This window comes from Phyllobates terribilis, unplaced genomic scaffold (assembly GCF_046119375.1).
Source record: "Phyllobates terribilis strain yellow unplaced genomic scaffold, ASM4611937v1 Scaffold_10__3_contigs__length_209671492, whole genome shotgun sequence".
Lineage (NCBI taxonomy): Eukaryota > Metazoa > Chordata > Amphibia > Anura > Dendrobatidae > Phyllobates > Phyllobates terribilis.
The window spans coordinates 159,131,974-159,148,965 of NW_027362770.1; the positions used below are offsets into that span (position 1 = coordinate 159,131,974).

At 42.3% G+C, this 16,992-nt stretch overlaps 1 protein-coding gene across 9 annotated transcripts in view; it reads left to right on the top strand.

The window, feature by feature from the left end:
* Window positions 1–16,992, top strand: part of CALD1 (caldesmon 1) — a 161,518-nt gene that overhangs the window by 127,456 nt on the left and 17,070 nt on the right. For 7 of the 9 annotated variants that reach the window (XM_073649990.1, XM_073649989.1, XM_073649991.1 and 4 more), the window contains 5 exons: window positions 3,589–4,750; window positions 6,999–7,070; window positions 8,611–8,750; window positions 14,946–15,201; window positions 16,008–16,148. In XM_073649990.1, the coding sequence (XP_073506091.1) occupies window positions 3,589–4,750; window positions 6,999–7,070; window positions 8,611–8,750; window positions 14,946–15,201; window positions 16,008–16,148 (1,771 nt within the window). The remainder of the gene's footprint in view (window positions 1–3,588; window positions 4,751–6,998; window positions 7,071–8,610; window positions 8,751–14,945; window positions 15,202–16,007; window positions 16,149–16,992) is intronic. The other 2 variants (XM_073649996.1, XM_073649997.1) reach the window with 1 other exon arrangement.

Consider the following 16,992-nt stretch of genomic DNA (forward strand, 5'->3'; position numbering starts at 1 on the left):
TTGGCTGACTGTGGGTTGACAGTAAGTGGGATCTCCGACCTCATCATCATCACCCTGTGCGTTATCACACCCGTCGTCCTCAGAGCCAACCTGTTCCTGCCCTGACAAAAAACTAAAGTTGTCGCTCCAATCAGGTATTTGAGTCTTATCATCGTCTTCCTCATTGTCTCCACCAACAGGAGTTAGTTTGGGAATGAGGGTCTACATTATGGTCAGAACCTTCTGCGTCTGGTCCTGGATCCGACTCATAAAGATTCTGGGCATCAGTGCAGATCACTTCCTCGTCTGGATTCACAGAAGCGCTGGAGTCTACCTCTGATTCCCAGGCTATAGTATGAGTAAACAGCTCTGCAGACTCAACCATCTGTTCTACCTCATACTCAGACGGGCAGCTGGAGATTTGGGAGCTGTGAGGAAGCAAGTGCGATTTGGGTGACACCTTTGAGGACTGGAGTATTTGTGATGTTGAAGTTGATGTGGAGGAGAGCCCACTTAAAGGAGCACTTGATATCCGTTGAAGCACCTGCTGTTTTTGTGCCTCATCTGGAATTTGTAGCGATTGGCGTGGCCGTAAGAAAGGGATCTTATCACATTGTCCGCTAAAAGAAGTAGACATTTTAGTTTGGCTGGAAGATGGTCTTTCTTCTGCACCTACCCCACGGACACAACCTTTTTTCCCCTTCCCAACACGCCTATTCCCCTTTCCACCAGCAGCAGGCCTTTTTCCACTCATTTTGGTGGTTAACTAATTCACAACTCTGGAGTTGTTTGCACAAAAAAACAATGGATGGTAACCGAGCAGAGCTGAGTGGCCAAACTGTGGTATTAGGCCAAAACTATTGGCTGGGTTAGATGCAGAAAAAAATTATTTTTAATTTGCAACCTGATGGAGGTCAGTATAGATGGACTAATAGACCAAGTCCCACACACCGCTAGAAGCCCAAATATTTTTTCAGAGCTAGATGCAGAAAAAAATTATATTCAATTTGCAACCTGCTGGAGGTCAGTATAGAAGGACTAATAGAACAAGTCCCACACACTGCTAGAAGCCCAAATATTTTTTCAGAGCTAAATGAAGAAAAAAATTATTTTTAATTTGCAACCTGATGGAGGTCAGTATAGATGGACTAATAGACCAAGTCCCACACACTGCTAGAAGCCCAAATATTTTTTCAGAGCTAGATGCAGAAAAAAATTATATTCAGTTTGCAACCTGATGGAGGTCAGTATAGATGGACTAATAGAATGATGCTATGCCCAAAAGATTTTACTTCACTAGGTGCAGTAAAAAAATTGGTATTCTATACACAGGTGGTATATCTTGCAACACAGATAGGCTACTCCACTGACTAACACACTCTGCAATAGGCCAAAAAGGATTAGCTTTGCTAGATTCAGCCAAATGCTGTGAAAAAAACTTGCACAGCACTGGCACAGACCTGCCTGGCAAAAACTGATAGGAACTGATGTAACCTAGTCCTGAAAAGGACTCCAATTACAATTAGTCTTTACTCCCACAATCTATCTATTTAAGAGCACAGACCTGCCTGATAAAAGTCGTAGGAAATGCTGTAACCTAGTCCTTAAAAGGACTGCAATCACAACTATTCCCTACTCCCAAGCTATCTGTATATTTGTGCGAAAATTGGCTTGAAATTAACAAGGTATAGCGCACACAGCAACAGCGGTGCCGTCTAACACGCAGCTGCAGCAGTGAGAAAATGGTGGCGACGGGGAAAATGGCTTGGTCTTATAGGGCAAGGACATGTGACATACACTGCCAATCACACATGCCCTTGCTTGTGTGAAAAAAAGCACTTCGCTCCGTGTGTGCGCTGCTGATAGGCTGACAGATTGCACCTCCCCACTGCAAATGCGGGAAAGAGAAAAAAAAATGGAGATCTTCATTGTTCCTGCAGAGATCCATCCCCTGCCCCTCCCCCCGCCCCGCTGTACACTCAAACTGCGTATTAACATTAATTTTCATCATTACTGAGAAAAAATCCAGTTATGATTTTGGTGCACGAACAGTTATCGAACATAACCTCGAACAGCCGAATTTTTCTCAAATTGTTCGTGTTCGCCGACCGGCTCGAACACCGCCCAAAACAGCTCGAATTTGAGATTGGCGAACAGTTCGAGTAGAACAACGCTCATCTCTAGCTAGGAGGCCAATAAAGTGAAGGCGAGTGTACTGCGCCTTGAGAAATAGATTGTGTATTGGTGGGCATCATATCGCCTTCAGTGCCACGATCAGGAATGGAACGGCAGCATCTGACAACATCTGGGGTGGAGATATGAGTTCATCTTATCCAACAGAAGATCTCATGATCCATCACTAGACCCTGGTTGTTACACATCCATAAGTTGCCACCTAAGCATGACCAATCTGAAAAAGCCAGTGGAGTAGATCTGTTGTTGCTTTGTTCTTTAAGGGGGAAACTAGGAGAGAGAGAGAGAGAGAGGTCCTAGCCCTGGTTGTTTTCATCTCTTTTGCTGTCGGGTGGAAAGAGCCTGTGCAGAACCCCCGAAAAACTGATTATGTCCAAGGGACTGGTCTAGAGGGGGAAACCAACTCGGCACCATAATCGGGTGCTCTTTTATCAAGTTTATTGATAAAAATGCAATATATTTTTCTTTCATAGTAATCCACCTTCTTCTGGTAAAACTCATGGGAAAATATTCACTAAAACAGCAATCTCTCTGCAAAGGCAGAATGGGAAGCTGGAGAACTTCCAGTCACCCATAAGAATGTAAATATGCCAGTGGATTAAAAGGGAGGTTAAAAGCGACCGTCTGTTCGGAGGTCAAACTTTATTTGCATGTTCATTTACTGCAGATGGAGGAATTCAAGGAAATGTTTGCATGTTTTTTATAGGTCCAAGGACCCCAAAACTCGAAGGATCCAAAAACTCAAAGGACCTGTTGTCACTGAATAAAGATGTGACTCTATTTACCAAACAGAACAAACATAGATTTTTGGATTTCAGCGTCAACTGCTGAGGTTTTATGTATTTTTGAATAACTAAAAGGTAGAGTTTAGCAAAAAGTTTCATGCTGCTCTAGTCTGGCATTCAGTCCGATCCTACATAGCAGCTGGACCAAGGTTGTCTTCACTTACAAGGCGACCTGGGTGTCTCTTCTGCTTACTAGGTCCCAAGATGTCATGACATTGCGGAGTGAGGTACATCATGGTTTTACGTGAGGTCTAGCAAATAGCCTTCACACGAGGCCATGACATTGGAGGGTCTGGTAAGTGTGAGAGGTGCCTAAGATGCCGGCTTCTAAATAAAAATAAAAATAAAAAATGGCCACTGTTGACCCAATGACAGGTCCTCTTTGAAGAACAGGATTCAATAGTGTCTACCAAATTTTTCAACCGTGGTCTAGATTTTCATTGGTGAATGGATTTTATTACCTAGTTCATATGAAGGAGTTGTCAGAATTTTAGATTCTAGTCATTACCAGGTCAACCAACCTTGGGAGGCTGTGAATAAAGTGGAGGGATTTTGGGTTGTGGTCAATAATGTCCAAACAGTTTGTCCAGATCTATTTATTAAGTCTATTGCTTTTTAATTCTTTTAAAAGCGTCACATCAGAAGAAACCAAGTCGTCTTCGATAACAAACACTGACCTTTCGGTGGATGATGAATCTGCATTGTTGGAGAGACTGGCCAAACGAGAAGAGAGGCGTCAGAAACGTCTACAAGAGGCGATGGAACGTCAGAAAGAATTAGACCCAACCATATCTATTTCAGTCAACGAAACTATTTCCGTCACAAAAAATAGCAGAAATGGAGAAAATGAAGTCCAAGACAACGATACCTCACCTAAGGAAAACAATACTGAAGCCTATAGGGGACGACATGAAGTTGAAGAAACTGAAACTTTTGACAAGACTTTTGAAAAGAACGATAGAAAAGAAGATGATGTAGAAGATGTAGAAACTGAAGAGGTTGAGGTCAAGCAGGAGGAACAAGAAGAAGAACCTGAAGAACCTCACATAGAGGAGAATCAGGTAGAAGTAACTTTCCAAATTAAGAATGTAGAGACTTCTAGAGTTGAGACAGACGGGGAAGTGAGGATAGAGGCATTCATCACAAGAGATGACCAGGAAAGACAGCATGAGGCCGAAGAGGCTAGAAACTCAGTTGAGGAAAGGGAAACACTTGAGCATGAAGCAGCAGAAAGGGAAAGGGTTGAGGCAGAAAAAAGGGCTGCTGAAGAAAGAGAGCGGCTGGAGGAAGATGCAAGACGGGAGGCAGTGGAAAGAGAAAGAATTGAAGCAGAAAGGAAGGAAGCTGAGGAAAGGGAGAGACTAGAAGAAGGGGCAAGACGGGAGGCAGCAGAAAGGGAAAGGGTTGAGGCAGAGAGAAAAGCAGCAGAGGAAAGGGAGAGACTTGGGGCTGAAGAGAGAGAGCGACAGAAAAAAGAAGAAGAAAGGAAGGCAGCAGAAAAAAGACAAAAAGCAGAGCAGAAAGGGGCAGAGGAGGAAAGGAAACGGCTAGAAGCAGAGGAAAAAAGGAAAGCAGAGGAAAAGAAGAAAGCAGAGGAGCAGAAGGCTGCAGAGGAAAGGGAAAGGAAAAAAGCAGAGGAGAAAAGGGCAGCAGAAGAGAAGACTAGGTTAGAGGCCAAAAAGAAAGAGGAGAAGTTAAAAACAGAAGAGAAAAAAGAAGTGAAAGTTGATGACAAACAGGTAAAAGGAAAGAAGCTGGAGGACAAAATTCAACCAGCCTTCCTCAGGAAGCAGGTACATTTTTTGTCAACTTATTTTGCACCATGTGTTTGGAAAAATGGAATGGCAGCAAAAACTCTAAGTCTTGTTCACACCTTGCAATTCTGTAAAATTTCCTCTTGCTGAAAGCTGAGACTTGCTACTTGAACATTAACACTTCGCTTACAACTTTCACTGCTAATACTGCATGACCAAACTTCCTCTCCTCCCTCTTTAGTCAAGGGAACGTGAGGCATGTTGTGGGAAGTTTAGCTGAAGTTTTTGAGTGCCACAGGTTTGGTTTGGTTTGTCTCACTTTTGGTTTATGGCCACACGTGCATCAGGCATTTTGGTGTGTATCACAAGCTTCTGTAAGGTCTCACCCACTGTGACTCAACGTGAAAACCAGAGCTAAAAAAAAATCCAACCACAATTTTTACATGAAAAAAAGAGGGTTAAGTATATTTAGCTAAACAAAACCAAACTCGTCATACATTAAGTGACCAGCTCAATATGTAATAACTATTGGAAGATTGCACCTTCTGTGACTACTGTGGAGTAAAGGAGCCTGCTAAGGCTAGTGAGGAGTAAAGGGGCCTGCTAAGGCTAGTGAGGAGTAAAGGGGCCTGCTAAGGCTAGTGAGGAGTAAGGGGCCTGCCAAGGCTAGTGGAGAGTAAAGGGGCATGCTAACATTAGTGAGGAGTAAAGGGGCTTGCTTTTACTAGTGGGAAGTAAAGGGGCCTGCTATTGCTAGTGGAGAGTAAAGGGGCCTGCTAACATTAGTGAGGAGTAAGGGGGCATGCTTTGACTAGTGGGGAGTAATTGTTAAGGAATAAAGTCTGCTGGATTATTTATGAGTAAAGTTACCTTCTGTGACTACTGAGAGACCTGCTATGATTAGTGGGGAATAAAGGGGCCCGCTAAGTTTGTTGGGGAGCAAAGGGGCCTTCCAAGATTGGTGGGGAGCAAAGGGGCCTGCTATGACTAGTGGTGAATAAAGGGGCCTTCTGTAAATGTTGAGGAGTAAAGGGGTCTGCTGGTGGACTATTTAAGAGTAAAATTGCCTTCTGTGGCTACTCGGGAGAAAATGGAGAAAATGGGCCTCCAGTGAATACTGGGGAGTAAGAGAGCCTGCTATGACTAGTGGAGAGTAGAGGGGCCTTCTGCAACTGTTAAGAAGTAAAGGGGTCTTCTGGATTATTTAGGAGTAAAGTTGTATTCTGTAACTACTGGGGAGTAGAGGGGCCTCCAGTGACTACTGGGGAGTAAAGGAGTCTGCTATGTCTAGTGGTGAGTAAAGTGGCCTTCTGCAACTATTAGGGAGTAAAGGGGTCTGTTAGACTAGTTAAGAGTAAATGGACATTCTGTGACTTCTGGGAAGTAAAGGGGCCTGTGATGACTGGTGGGGAGAAAATGGATCTTTTGTGACTATTGAGGAGTGAAGGTGCCCACTGTGCCTAGTTGAGAGTAAAGGGGCCTTTTGTGACTGCTGGGAAGTAAAGGGCCTCAAATGAGTAGAGTGGCAAGTAACATGACCCTCTGTGACTATTGGGAAGGGAAGGGGCCTGCTGTGACTAGTGAGGAGTAAAAAGGCCTTATGTAATGACTAGAGACTAAAGGGGTCTTTTAGACTAGTTATAAGTAAGAAGTAAGTGAGCCTTCTGTGACTGCTGGGAAGTAAAGGAGCCTGTGATGACTGAGGAGTAAATGGGCCTTCTGTGACTTTTGAGAAATAAAGGGGCCTGCTGTGACTAGCAGAGAGTAAAGGGGCCTTCTGTGACTACTGGGAAGTAAAGGAGCCTCGGATGATGAGTGGGAAGTAACGTGACCATTGGATAGGGAAGGGGCCTACTCTGACTAATGGGGAGTAAAGGGCCATTATTTGACTACTAGGGAGTAAAGGAGCCTGCTTTGAGTACTGGGAAACAGGGAGTAGATGTAGAGACATTTTTAGTTTAAACTTTTTGAAGTATCTTCTTGGCCTCCTAGATTTGTCCAGTTTTTTTGGTTGCCCGATCCTACAGATTTTGATGGATTTGCCAACAATTCGTTGTCTTATGGGCACCTGCATTACTTTTTTGCCATTGGCCATATTGAATATTAACGGCCATTTATATAAAATTAGTGCCCATATGATCAGTGGTATGGATGATTAGAAACCCAGGCAGTCAAGTCAACGCGACACCATCTTACCGAGCACTAGATTGCCTGCAGATGCCTGAGCGCACCTTGTCTGCTCGTAATCTCAAAGACCTTTCTCAAATCTGTGAAATGTCCTGAAAAGGGAGAAGACAAAGAAAATAAATTTGACGCTAAAAAAGATGACAAAGGGCGACCTGGCTTCAAAAAAGAGGAGGTAACTATCTTTTAGCTCTGAGCATTTTTTTTTTTATTATTATTATTATATTTATTTTGTTAGTACTCCACCAATATGGCGGCACTTCCTGTTGTAAAAAAAAAAAAGCAAAAATTGGGGATTAATAGGATCCATTTGTTCTTTTATCCTCTTATTGATTTACAATAATAGTTTACTGCCCCTTTACATATCAGATATTAACTTTTTCTACTTCCCTTCCCATGTTAAATATTCCAACAGTATTCTCTGTAATATTGTATACTGGCTTACTTGCTGCAATAAAACATCTGATCTTTCCTAAAAAATTCTAAAACTAATCTTTTAATCCATAAAAAATGACCGTTCGTGCTGCATTTCATTTTATTACAAACGCAAAACTGGTGCAAATAGTGTCATAAAACAAGGTCAGTACAAATTCTTTCGTCAAGTAGACTCTCTGGTCTGATTACCAGTGATCAGCCTCAATCGGTGAAGGAAGAGTTTAATTTTCCAACAGCGCCGCAACAGGCGAAATAGAGAATTACACAGTTCTTATTGAAATTAATGGTCTGTGTGAGAAAAAGCATAGATCTCATAGATTTCAAGGGTATCCCATTAACTATGGCACCCAAAAAGGCTAATCAATTAATAGCATAGTTAGGGTCTATTAGTTGAAAGTTTGTAAGGTCCATAGAGTCTTAGCTAAAACCAGTAATTAATAAAGAGTTGGGGCATAACTGTAGTAGGTGCAGGGGTTGCAGCAACACCTGGGTCATGGAGTTGGAGGCTGGGCCCAAAAGGTTCCTTCAGCCAACATGAGAAGACCAAAACTTTTGCAGACTATTGATAGTTGAAGACTTTGCCTTTGTGATCACAATCTTCAAGTTACGACAATGATAATGAGATACATAGTTGAACCCACTGCAATAAACATCAAGTAAAAAGGTTCTCCACAAGACTGTACAATGCCAATATGGCATCAAACAGTGTCTGCACGGGTATTGGTGGACCTTGGGGACAGGTGAAGGGGAAATTACAACTGAAAGTGGTGCTCACTAGCTTAAAACCACCTGAGGAACTGGGCAAAAAAGTCAGGACAGAAGCCTTTGGTGCCAGGTGCTTATGGTTCCCTACTGTGGAACTGTAAGTACACCCTATGTATATCACCATAATATACCATCTGCTAGAACATGGCTCAATATTTTGGGGGGTACCACCATGGGTCTGTCTAAGCCTCTGGTGCCAGGTTCCTGCAATGCCTCCGGTGTTTACAGTTCCCTACTATGGAGCTGTAAGAACGCTGAATATATATCACCATAATATACCATCTGATGGAGCATGGCTCAATATTTCGGGGGGTACCGCCATGGGTCTATCTTGGTGCCCTACTATGGCACTGTACAACTCCGAACTTGTTTGGAGCAGTAATACAGTCATGTGCATGAGGCATAATTGTTTTTTGGGGATATTGCCTCTGGTAGCAATTACTCTAGTGCAGTTTGTACTGCAGCAAAGATACTTTTTGTTTTTTTGTCCTCTTAAATTTCTTTTTCCCAAATAGGTTAAGGATGAAAAATCCTTTAAAGACAAGGGAGGAAAGGAAGAGTTAAAGGCCAGCTGGGAACGCAAGACCAAAGCTCAAAATGGAGAAAGTTTACATGAAGTTACGCCACAGAAGCTTAAACATATGGACAAGTTTGGGTAATAAGTCTTCTCCACGAACCAAACAACTTCATATTTGGTTATGTTTGCTGATTTTTGGCACTGATTTAGTTTTTCGAGGCCCCAATGATGTCTAATCTTCTGTCATAACCTCTCCCTCCTGTATCACTTTGTGTAAAGTGACATCTTTCAACTTGTGTCTCCGTTGACTCTCTATATATAGGACTTAATATATCTGTCTCTCTCCATTGAGAGTGAGTGTAACTTGATATATGGCCCAATAGTATATTTTCCATGAAAATAGCATAATTCAATGCTCTTAAAGAAACCTGTCCCATCCATTTCGCCATTATTTCTGCCCAATCTTTTATAAACCGCGAAGGAAAGATCCTTGTTCCACATCATTAGTTTTCTAAAAGTATGCCCCATATCTTCTATAATATCTCTTTTCACCTATCCTATGTAAATGACTTGTTAGGTGTCCAACCTTTGGAAGAGTCCAGCATGTCCATGACCTTGAACAGCAACTTTGGCTTCTTCAAGTTGACTGGTAACACTACCTCTAAAATCCCACACATTCGCTGCAAAACCCACTACAAGGACAACCCCTTCTTGATCTAAAGGTTTGGCCCCGATAAAATAAAAAAGCCTATTCTCACCTCCCATACCGTTCCAGTGGTGCCGGCACTCGAGGTCCCAGGGCTCTCGTGCAGTTGTTGACACGTGAGCCAGGCGTCCAATCGGCGCCGGCGTCACTGTCCTCACCTTCTGTCAAATTGAACATGAAGAGAAAGTCTGGGCAGCAGCTGATCTGACTGCCTCTTCATTTTCAATCCGTACGAAGGCGGAGACAGTGACGCCGGCGCTGATTGGGCTCATGTGTCACAACAACCGCATCACAGTCCCAGTACCGCGAGTGCCGACACTGCTGGAATGGCGCCTGCATGGGAGGTGAGTATAAGCTTTTTTATTTTATAAGGGTATGACAAGGAATTGTCCAAGTGGTAGACAACTTCTTTAAATCACTTTTCTTTTTTTCATCTTGTGGTATTTGTTAACTTTTTGCATTAAAGTGGCGCATGTAGTCTACGAATTTTGCACAAAATAAAAAATGTCCTATTTTGGTCTTTAACCCCTTTTGTGACATTTAAGTGCACATGCCTCTAAAATGATGCAAAATTTGCTCCAAAATTTCAGGCGTTGATAAAATCAATCAAAAATGGAGTACATTTGCGCAAAAATTTTGCGTGTTTTTTTTTCAAAAAAGCTGCAATTGATGAGCCAGTCTCCACAATAATAGCAATGTTATGTCTGAGAGCAGGTGGGAGGTCTCTTGGTCAGGGATCCTATGCATGCCACACCTCCTGCCCAGTCCTGGGAGGGGAAGAACTTCCCCTATATAAACCTGGGGCTGAGGCAGGGTTAGAGAGTTCAGAGGGAGAGTTCAGCCAGGAGGGCTGACAGGGAGCTGTGGCTCCGGCTGGGCCCAGCTCCTGGGCCATGCCAGAAGTAGAGACAGAGAAGAGAAGCAGCTATGGGAAGAAACAACAGGAGCTCTGTGGGAGCAGTGTTACAAGGAGTCAGGGGCTGGCAGCTGCAGAGCTCGCCCTGACTGAGAAGCTATCACCGGACCCGGAGTCCGAGGCTGTGGGGACTAATCTTTACCCAGCAGCAGAAACCGCCCGGCAGGGGATTTCAGGTCCTCTGGCCAAGAAACCCGAAGGCACGGTCACACGCGTGGGACCAGCACCGCCGTCGTGGAGCGGACGCCACTAGAAGGCCCCGAGTCACCGGCCATACGGGTGAGCACCACACGGTACACTCAGGGACGTGGGCTACTTATACCCGCCTCTAGCAAGGTAGCCAGAAGAGTACAGTCAGTTTGGGAGGCCTACAACTCCGCCTGGCCAGGGGAGATCCCATCTGCTCAAGGACTGACCAGGCCCCGATCGCTAGCCAGTACTCCGGGAGGGTCTATCTTTATCACCAGTAAAGACCCTGAATTACACCGCATCGTCTCTGAGTGATTCCTGCTACCCCCATCATCCACGTCGGCTGCCCTGAGGCCATACCCCTCCCGTTGGGGGTGATACTATCACGCTGCACAATCCTACCACCGGCCTCAGCGGTCTGCCCTGCAGCGGCAGCTCCTTCGCTGCATTCAACGGGTGGCGTAGTCGTCCAACATCTACCACTAATACAGCGCCACTTAGTCTGACTCCCTGGGCACGGACCGGATCACCGCCACGAGACTACAACCCTCAAGAGATCCGGCTCCGGGTAAGCTCCCGCGTCACAAACAAACAGTCAAACACATAAAATAACTTTAAAAACAGGAGACAATTAAAAAAAAAAAGAATTAGGCACAAAAGAAAAACACAGAAAAACGAAACAAAAACAAGGTGCAAATGCAATAATGAATTTGGTCCAGAGACCTTTAAAAGCAAGGTGCATTGTTGGTTGCCTGCAGCCGCCACTAGAGATAGCTTATGAGCCAACTGCATAAACATTGAGCTTAACTGTCACAGTATGCAGTAAGCTCATAAGCTCCCTCTAGTGGTGGCTATAGGTAGGCAGATTGTGATATCTTAGCTCTGTGTTTATGCAGATTTGGAGCTCTGTATCTGTTTTGGTCCTAACAATGTCTTAAAGTTAAAAGGTGGAGAACCACTTTAAGCCCATGTATTATGTAAATTCATGGAAGTTTAAAGAGGTTGTCCACTACTTTTACATTGATGGCCTGTCCTTAGGATAGGTCATTAATGTCTGATCGGTCGGGGTCCGACAACCCGGCACCCCCATCGATCAGCTGTTATCGGTGGCGGTGGCTGCTGGCCAGAAGTAATTACTTGTGGATCTGTCTGTCTGCTTGTAGTGGCCGAGGCTTAGTACTACACATCCACCTCCTATTCTAATCACTAGGAGGCGGATGTGCAGTACCCTGCAGCGGCCACTACAAGTAGACGGCCAGCTCCACAAGTAAGTACTTCCGGTCAACAGCTGATCAGCGGGGGTGCCGAGTGTCGGACCCTGACCGATCAGACTTTGGTGATCTATTCTAAGGATAAGCCATCAATGTAAAGTAGGAGGACAACCTCTTTAAGAATAGACTTATAATTTTATAGGAAATTGGAATTGAGGTAACACATATTTGGTGCACGCCAAGCAAAGTCGATTGATCTTCTCCTATATTTGGATCCCTGCATCCGCTTTAATTTCAGACTCCGCAGCTGCCGGTTGACACTTCATGTTCATAATTTCACAGAGCTTGGAATGAACTTGTCATCTTTGACCCAGGAAAGGCCTGGGAAAGAAGACTTTAAGCGGCTTCGGCTTCCATAAACATTTTCATAGACAAGTTCCAATGAGTTTTAAGGGCTGATCCATTCCCATGAAATGTAAATCTATTTTGTCTTAAAAAATTCTTTTGGGAAACTAACTTTTATTGTTTTCACGGTCCTCTAGTCAAGATGGACCTTAGCAGGCTTAAAAATGTCCCTAAGTGCCCATGAGCACCAATTTATCATAAGTTATACTAACATTAATGATGAAGTAAGGGTATGCTCAAAAGTTTACATACCCCGGCAGAATTTTTCCATTCTTGGCCTCGTTCCAGAGAATATGAATGATAACAAAAAACTTTTTCTCCACTCATGGTTATTGGTTGGGTGAAGTCATTTATTGTCAAACTACTGTCTTTTCTTTTTAAATCTTAATGACAACCAAAAACATCCAAATGACCCTGATCAAAAGTTCACATACCCCAGTTCTTAATACCGTGTATTGCCCCCTCTAACATCAATGACAGCTTGAAGTATTTTGTGGTAGTTGTGGATGAAGTTCTTTATTTTCTCAGATGGTAAAGCTGCCCATTCTTCTTGGCAAAAAGCCTCCAGTTCCTGTAAATTCCCGGGCTGTCTAGGATGAACTGCGCGCTTGAGATCTCCCCAGAGTGGCTCAATGATATTGAGGTCAGGAGACTGAGATGGCCACTCCAGAACCTTCACTTTGTTCTACTTTAGCCAATGACAGGTCGACTTGGCTTTGTGTTTTGGATCATTGTCATGTTGGAACGTCCAAGTACGTCCCATGCGCAGCTTCCGGGCTGATGAGTGCAAATTTGCCTCCAGTATTTGCTGATAACGTGCTACATTCATCTTTCCTTCAACTTTTACTCAGTTTCCTGTGCCTTTGTAGCTCACACATCCCCAAAACATCAGCAATCCACCTCCGTGCTTTACTGTAGGAATGGTGTTCCTTTCATCATAGGCCTTGTTGACCTCTCTCCAAATGTAACATTTATGGTTGTGGGCAAAAAGTTCAATTTTGGTCTCATCACTCCAAATTACCTTGTGCCAGAAGTTTTGAGGCTTGTCTCTGTGCTGTTTGGCATATTGTAGACGAGATACTTTGTGGCATTTGCGCAGTAATGGCTTTCTTCTGGTGACTCGGCCATGCAGGCCATTTTTCTTCAAGCACCTCCTTATTGTGCATCTTGAAACAGCCACACCGCTAGTTTTCAGAGAGTCCTGAATTTTAGCTGATGTTATTTGTGGGTTTTTCTTTGCATCCCGAACAATTTTTCTGTCAGTTGTGGACAAAATTTTTGTCAGTCTATGTGACCGTGGTTTGGTTTTTACAGAGCCCCTGATTTTCCATTTGTTAATCACAGTTTGAATGCTGCTGACTGGCATTATCAATTCCTTGGATATTTTTGTTGTGTCCTTTTCCTGTGTTATACAGTTCAACTACCTTTTTCCGTAGATCGGTTGACAATTCTTTTACTTTCCCCATGACTCACAATCCAAAAACTTCAGTGGCTGGATGAAGGATGCAAGAGTCTGTCACGATCCCAGAAACTCACTCAGCTTTTATGCACACACACTAATTACAAGCAAACAGGTCACAGGTGAGCATGTTACCTTTAGTAGCCATTCAAACCCATTTGGGTCAAATTCTGTGCATGTTATCAGGCCAAAATCACCAGGGTATGTGAACTATTGATCAGGGTCATTTGGATGTTTTTGGTTGTGATTTAAGATTTAAAAAGAGAAAACACAGTAGTTTGACAATAAATGGCTTCACTCAACCAATAACCATGAGTGGAGAAAATTTTTTTTGTTATCATTCATATTCTCTGTAACAAGGCCAAGAAAGGAAAAATTCTGGCAGGGTATGTAAACTTTTGAGCACAACTGTATGTTCAAATTTTTTTTCAAAAATTTAGATTTGGTAAATTTCCTTTAATTTAATTCCCGTCATACCTCAAGGTGACAACATTTATTTTTTCCATGGAAGAAATTTTACTCTGAGCACATTTCTGGCTTAGAAAATGGTCCAAGTGCATAAAGGCACTGCTCTGATACACTTAGGCTGGACTACCTCGCTGTAAGAGCTACTCGAAAGACCGGAATATAGCTGTCTTCTGAAATCCGCTTTCACAATCTTTCTTTCCCCCAAGAACCAGAATTCCCCACATACAATGTATTGTCTTTATCAAGGGGGCGTGGCTCACAGGATCCTCTAGGGAGTGTCTTTAGACTGCATTATTACTCTGTCTGTAACACCCACTTGATAAAGACCAAAAAAATAGCATTCAATAAAAAGGCCCTCATCTCTGGAACAATATGGTGGATTTAATAAAAAAGAAGTAATATTCAGAGGGGCAGCAAAATATAATAAGAGAAAAAACTGATTTCACTTTTCATCTGGTGACAGGTCCTCTTTCGGTAGTGGTTAATTTAAATATTAGCCCCTACCTAAAAATTAGCCACTACCTAAAAATTAGCCAAAATTAGCTAATTTAAAAAAAAAAAAAGAGGACCAAGCATGCATTGGGCTGTGTAAAAGGCCTTTAAATGAGCTGTAATAGACTTTTGTATATCATCATTCAGTGCTTGTTATGGGTAATAATCTGCCTGTGTAAAAGGCCTATCCTATAGATACCTTGATTTTTTGGGGGGAATAACCCTTTAACTAAAAAGCAACCCCATAGGGAACATCTAAAACCACCATCCACTTCTTCAAGCAGTTTAAACCTGCCATGTCCTTCCTTAAATTGAGTCTTCACCATATGTGGTTGTGGTCATGGTCTACCTTTTTTTGATGACGTATTGTATGTTTTAAAGAACAAGATGGCATCAATTGGTCTCAAAATTTCTTTAGATTTTAATAGACAAGAGAAATTTCCTTGGGCATTCGGCAGTCATATTCTGTTTTATTTTTCTTCTGAAGCGGTGCCAAAGGACAACCGAGTTTTGAGGAGCAGGAACCAGGGAAGAAGGTGGAAGCCGGGAAGAAGCTGGAGGAACTGAAGCGTCGTAGGGGCGAGTCAGAAACCGGAGAGTTCGAGAAGCTTAAACAGAAGCAACAAGATGCTGCCGTGGAGCTGGAGGAGCTGAAGAAAAAACGCGAAGGAAGAAAGAAAATAATGGAGGAGGAGGAACAAAAAAGGAAACAAGAAGAGGCAGAGAAGAAAGCTAAGGAAGAGGTGAGAAGCCAATATTACTAGGTATTAATTAAAGGGAGGACGTTATTAAAATTTTTTTATAAATTAGTTTTTTTTTAAATGTTGGAAATATTTTCTTTTTTTCATATCATTAAAATATGTTAGAGCACTAAAAAAAAAGACTAAAATATTAATCTTGTAATTTTAACACTTGCCACTGGGGCATTATTTAGACTCCTACTTCCTGTCCTTTTAGGAGGAGTTTTCAGCAGGCTACATATCAGAGGCAGGATTACAATCGCAATAGGTAACTTCACAGCCCACCCTGTGACCTTTCCCATCACAATGACCTTTTCACAGGCTCATTGGATGCTTTAATACAAAAAGATTGCTGCTAATGTACACGTGCATTTCCTGAAAGAACAGGAAGTTAGAGTCTAAAAAAGCCCCAGTGGCCAGTTTGAGAATTGCAAAATTTTTATTTTTTAGTTTTTAAGGAAAGATCATGATATGGGAAATAAACATTGCCAAAATAAAAAAGGGGCATTTAGTAAAAAGTATCCTAGTTTAAATAAGAGGTAATTTGATGACATCTGATGACACATTCCCTTTTAAGGGGTTGTACAAGACCGGATTTAGAGATGGCGCCACACTTTTGCGCAGGTTGTGACTGGTACTGTGGATTGTTGTGGCGCTGATTTTGGAAACAAAAACAGCCAAAGTCCTTCATGGGTGGTGAATGGTGTTCTACCCAGTCTACAAGTTGGTTGCTTCCAATGTTTTTAGCGAGTGGACAAAATAAGGTTTTTAAAAAAAAAATTCCAAGTTTTTGTTTTCCTTCACCTTAGGAGGAAAAGAAGAAACTAAAAGAAGATATAGAGAGGAGACGAGCAGAAGCCGCAGAAAAACGCCAGAAAGTTTCTGATGATGGGCTATCAGAGGAGAAGAAACCATTCAAGTGTTTTACTCCAAAAGGTTCAGCTTTTAAGGTACAACCCCAAAATATCTTTCCTTCTGTTTACATACCTGTTCCTCTTCCTGTAGTTCTTGTCCAAGAATGACATTTACAGGTTGACCTTGAGAGGTTGTCCACTTTGGAAGATTTCCTTTAAGAAGACACTCATAGAATCATAGAATCATAGAATAATGATTGACAATAAGCTGATCAGAGCAGATCAGATGGAACTTGGCAGCAAGTGTTCCATTTTTTTCTACAGCGCCACCACAGGGGAAATGAAGAATTACATTATTTTTTTTTGTTGCTAAAAATCAGCGGAGTGAGAAGTGGCTGTATTTTATATGCGTATTATAACCACACTCCCACTTCAACTGGCAATGTCCGAGAAAGCTTCAGTTGTAAGGTTTCCATGGCCAGACATTGACTTACAGGGCAACTACCTCCACCAGGTGGCACTAGAGAGATTTTTTTTTTTTTTGTAAGAGAGGGACTATTTGCATACTTTTTTCCCATGATTCTATACACAGCTTGTCTCCTTAAAGTCCCCCTCCCCAAAGCTTTCTCTAGTGGGAAAAAAATGTGTATCCTCCTGATCCTTTTTGTTGTTGATCATATTGACAATATTTGGACTGATTTTAAAGTGAATATTTTTTTACATTTTTTTATTCTTTTTACAGAAGTACTTTGTGATTTTATACAGTGTATGTCATTAAAAATAAGTGTGTTTTGTGTGTGTGTGAAACATATTGGTAGATTTAGTAAAAGCTGCCACCTAGTGGTCAAAAAAATGATGTATAGTTTATTTTCTATTCTATTTATTTTTGATTGTACTGTCTATGGTATATAAATAATTGTGAAAAATTAATGATATAAAG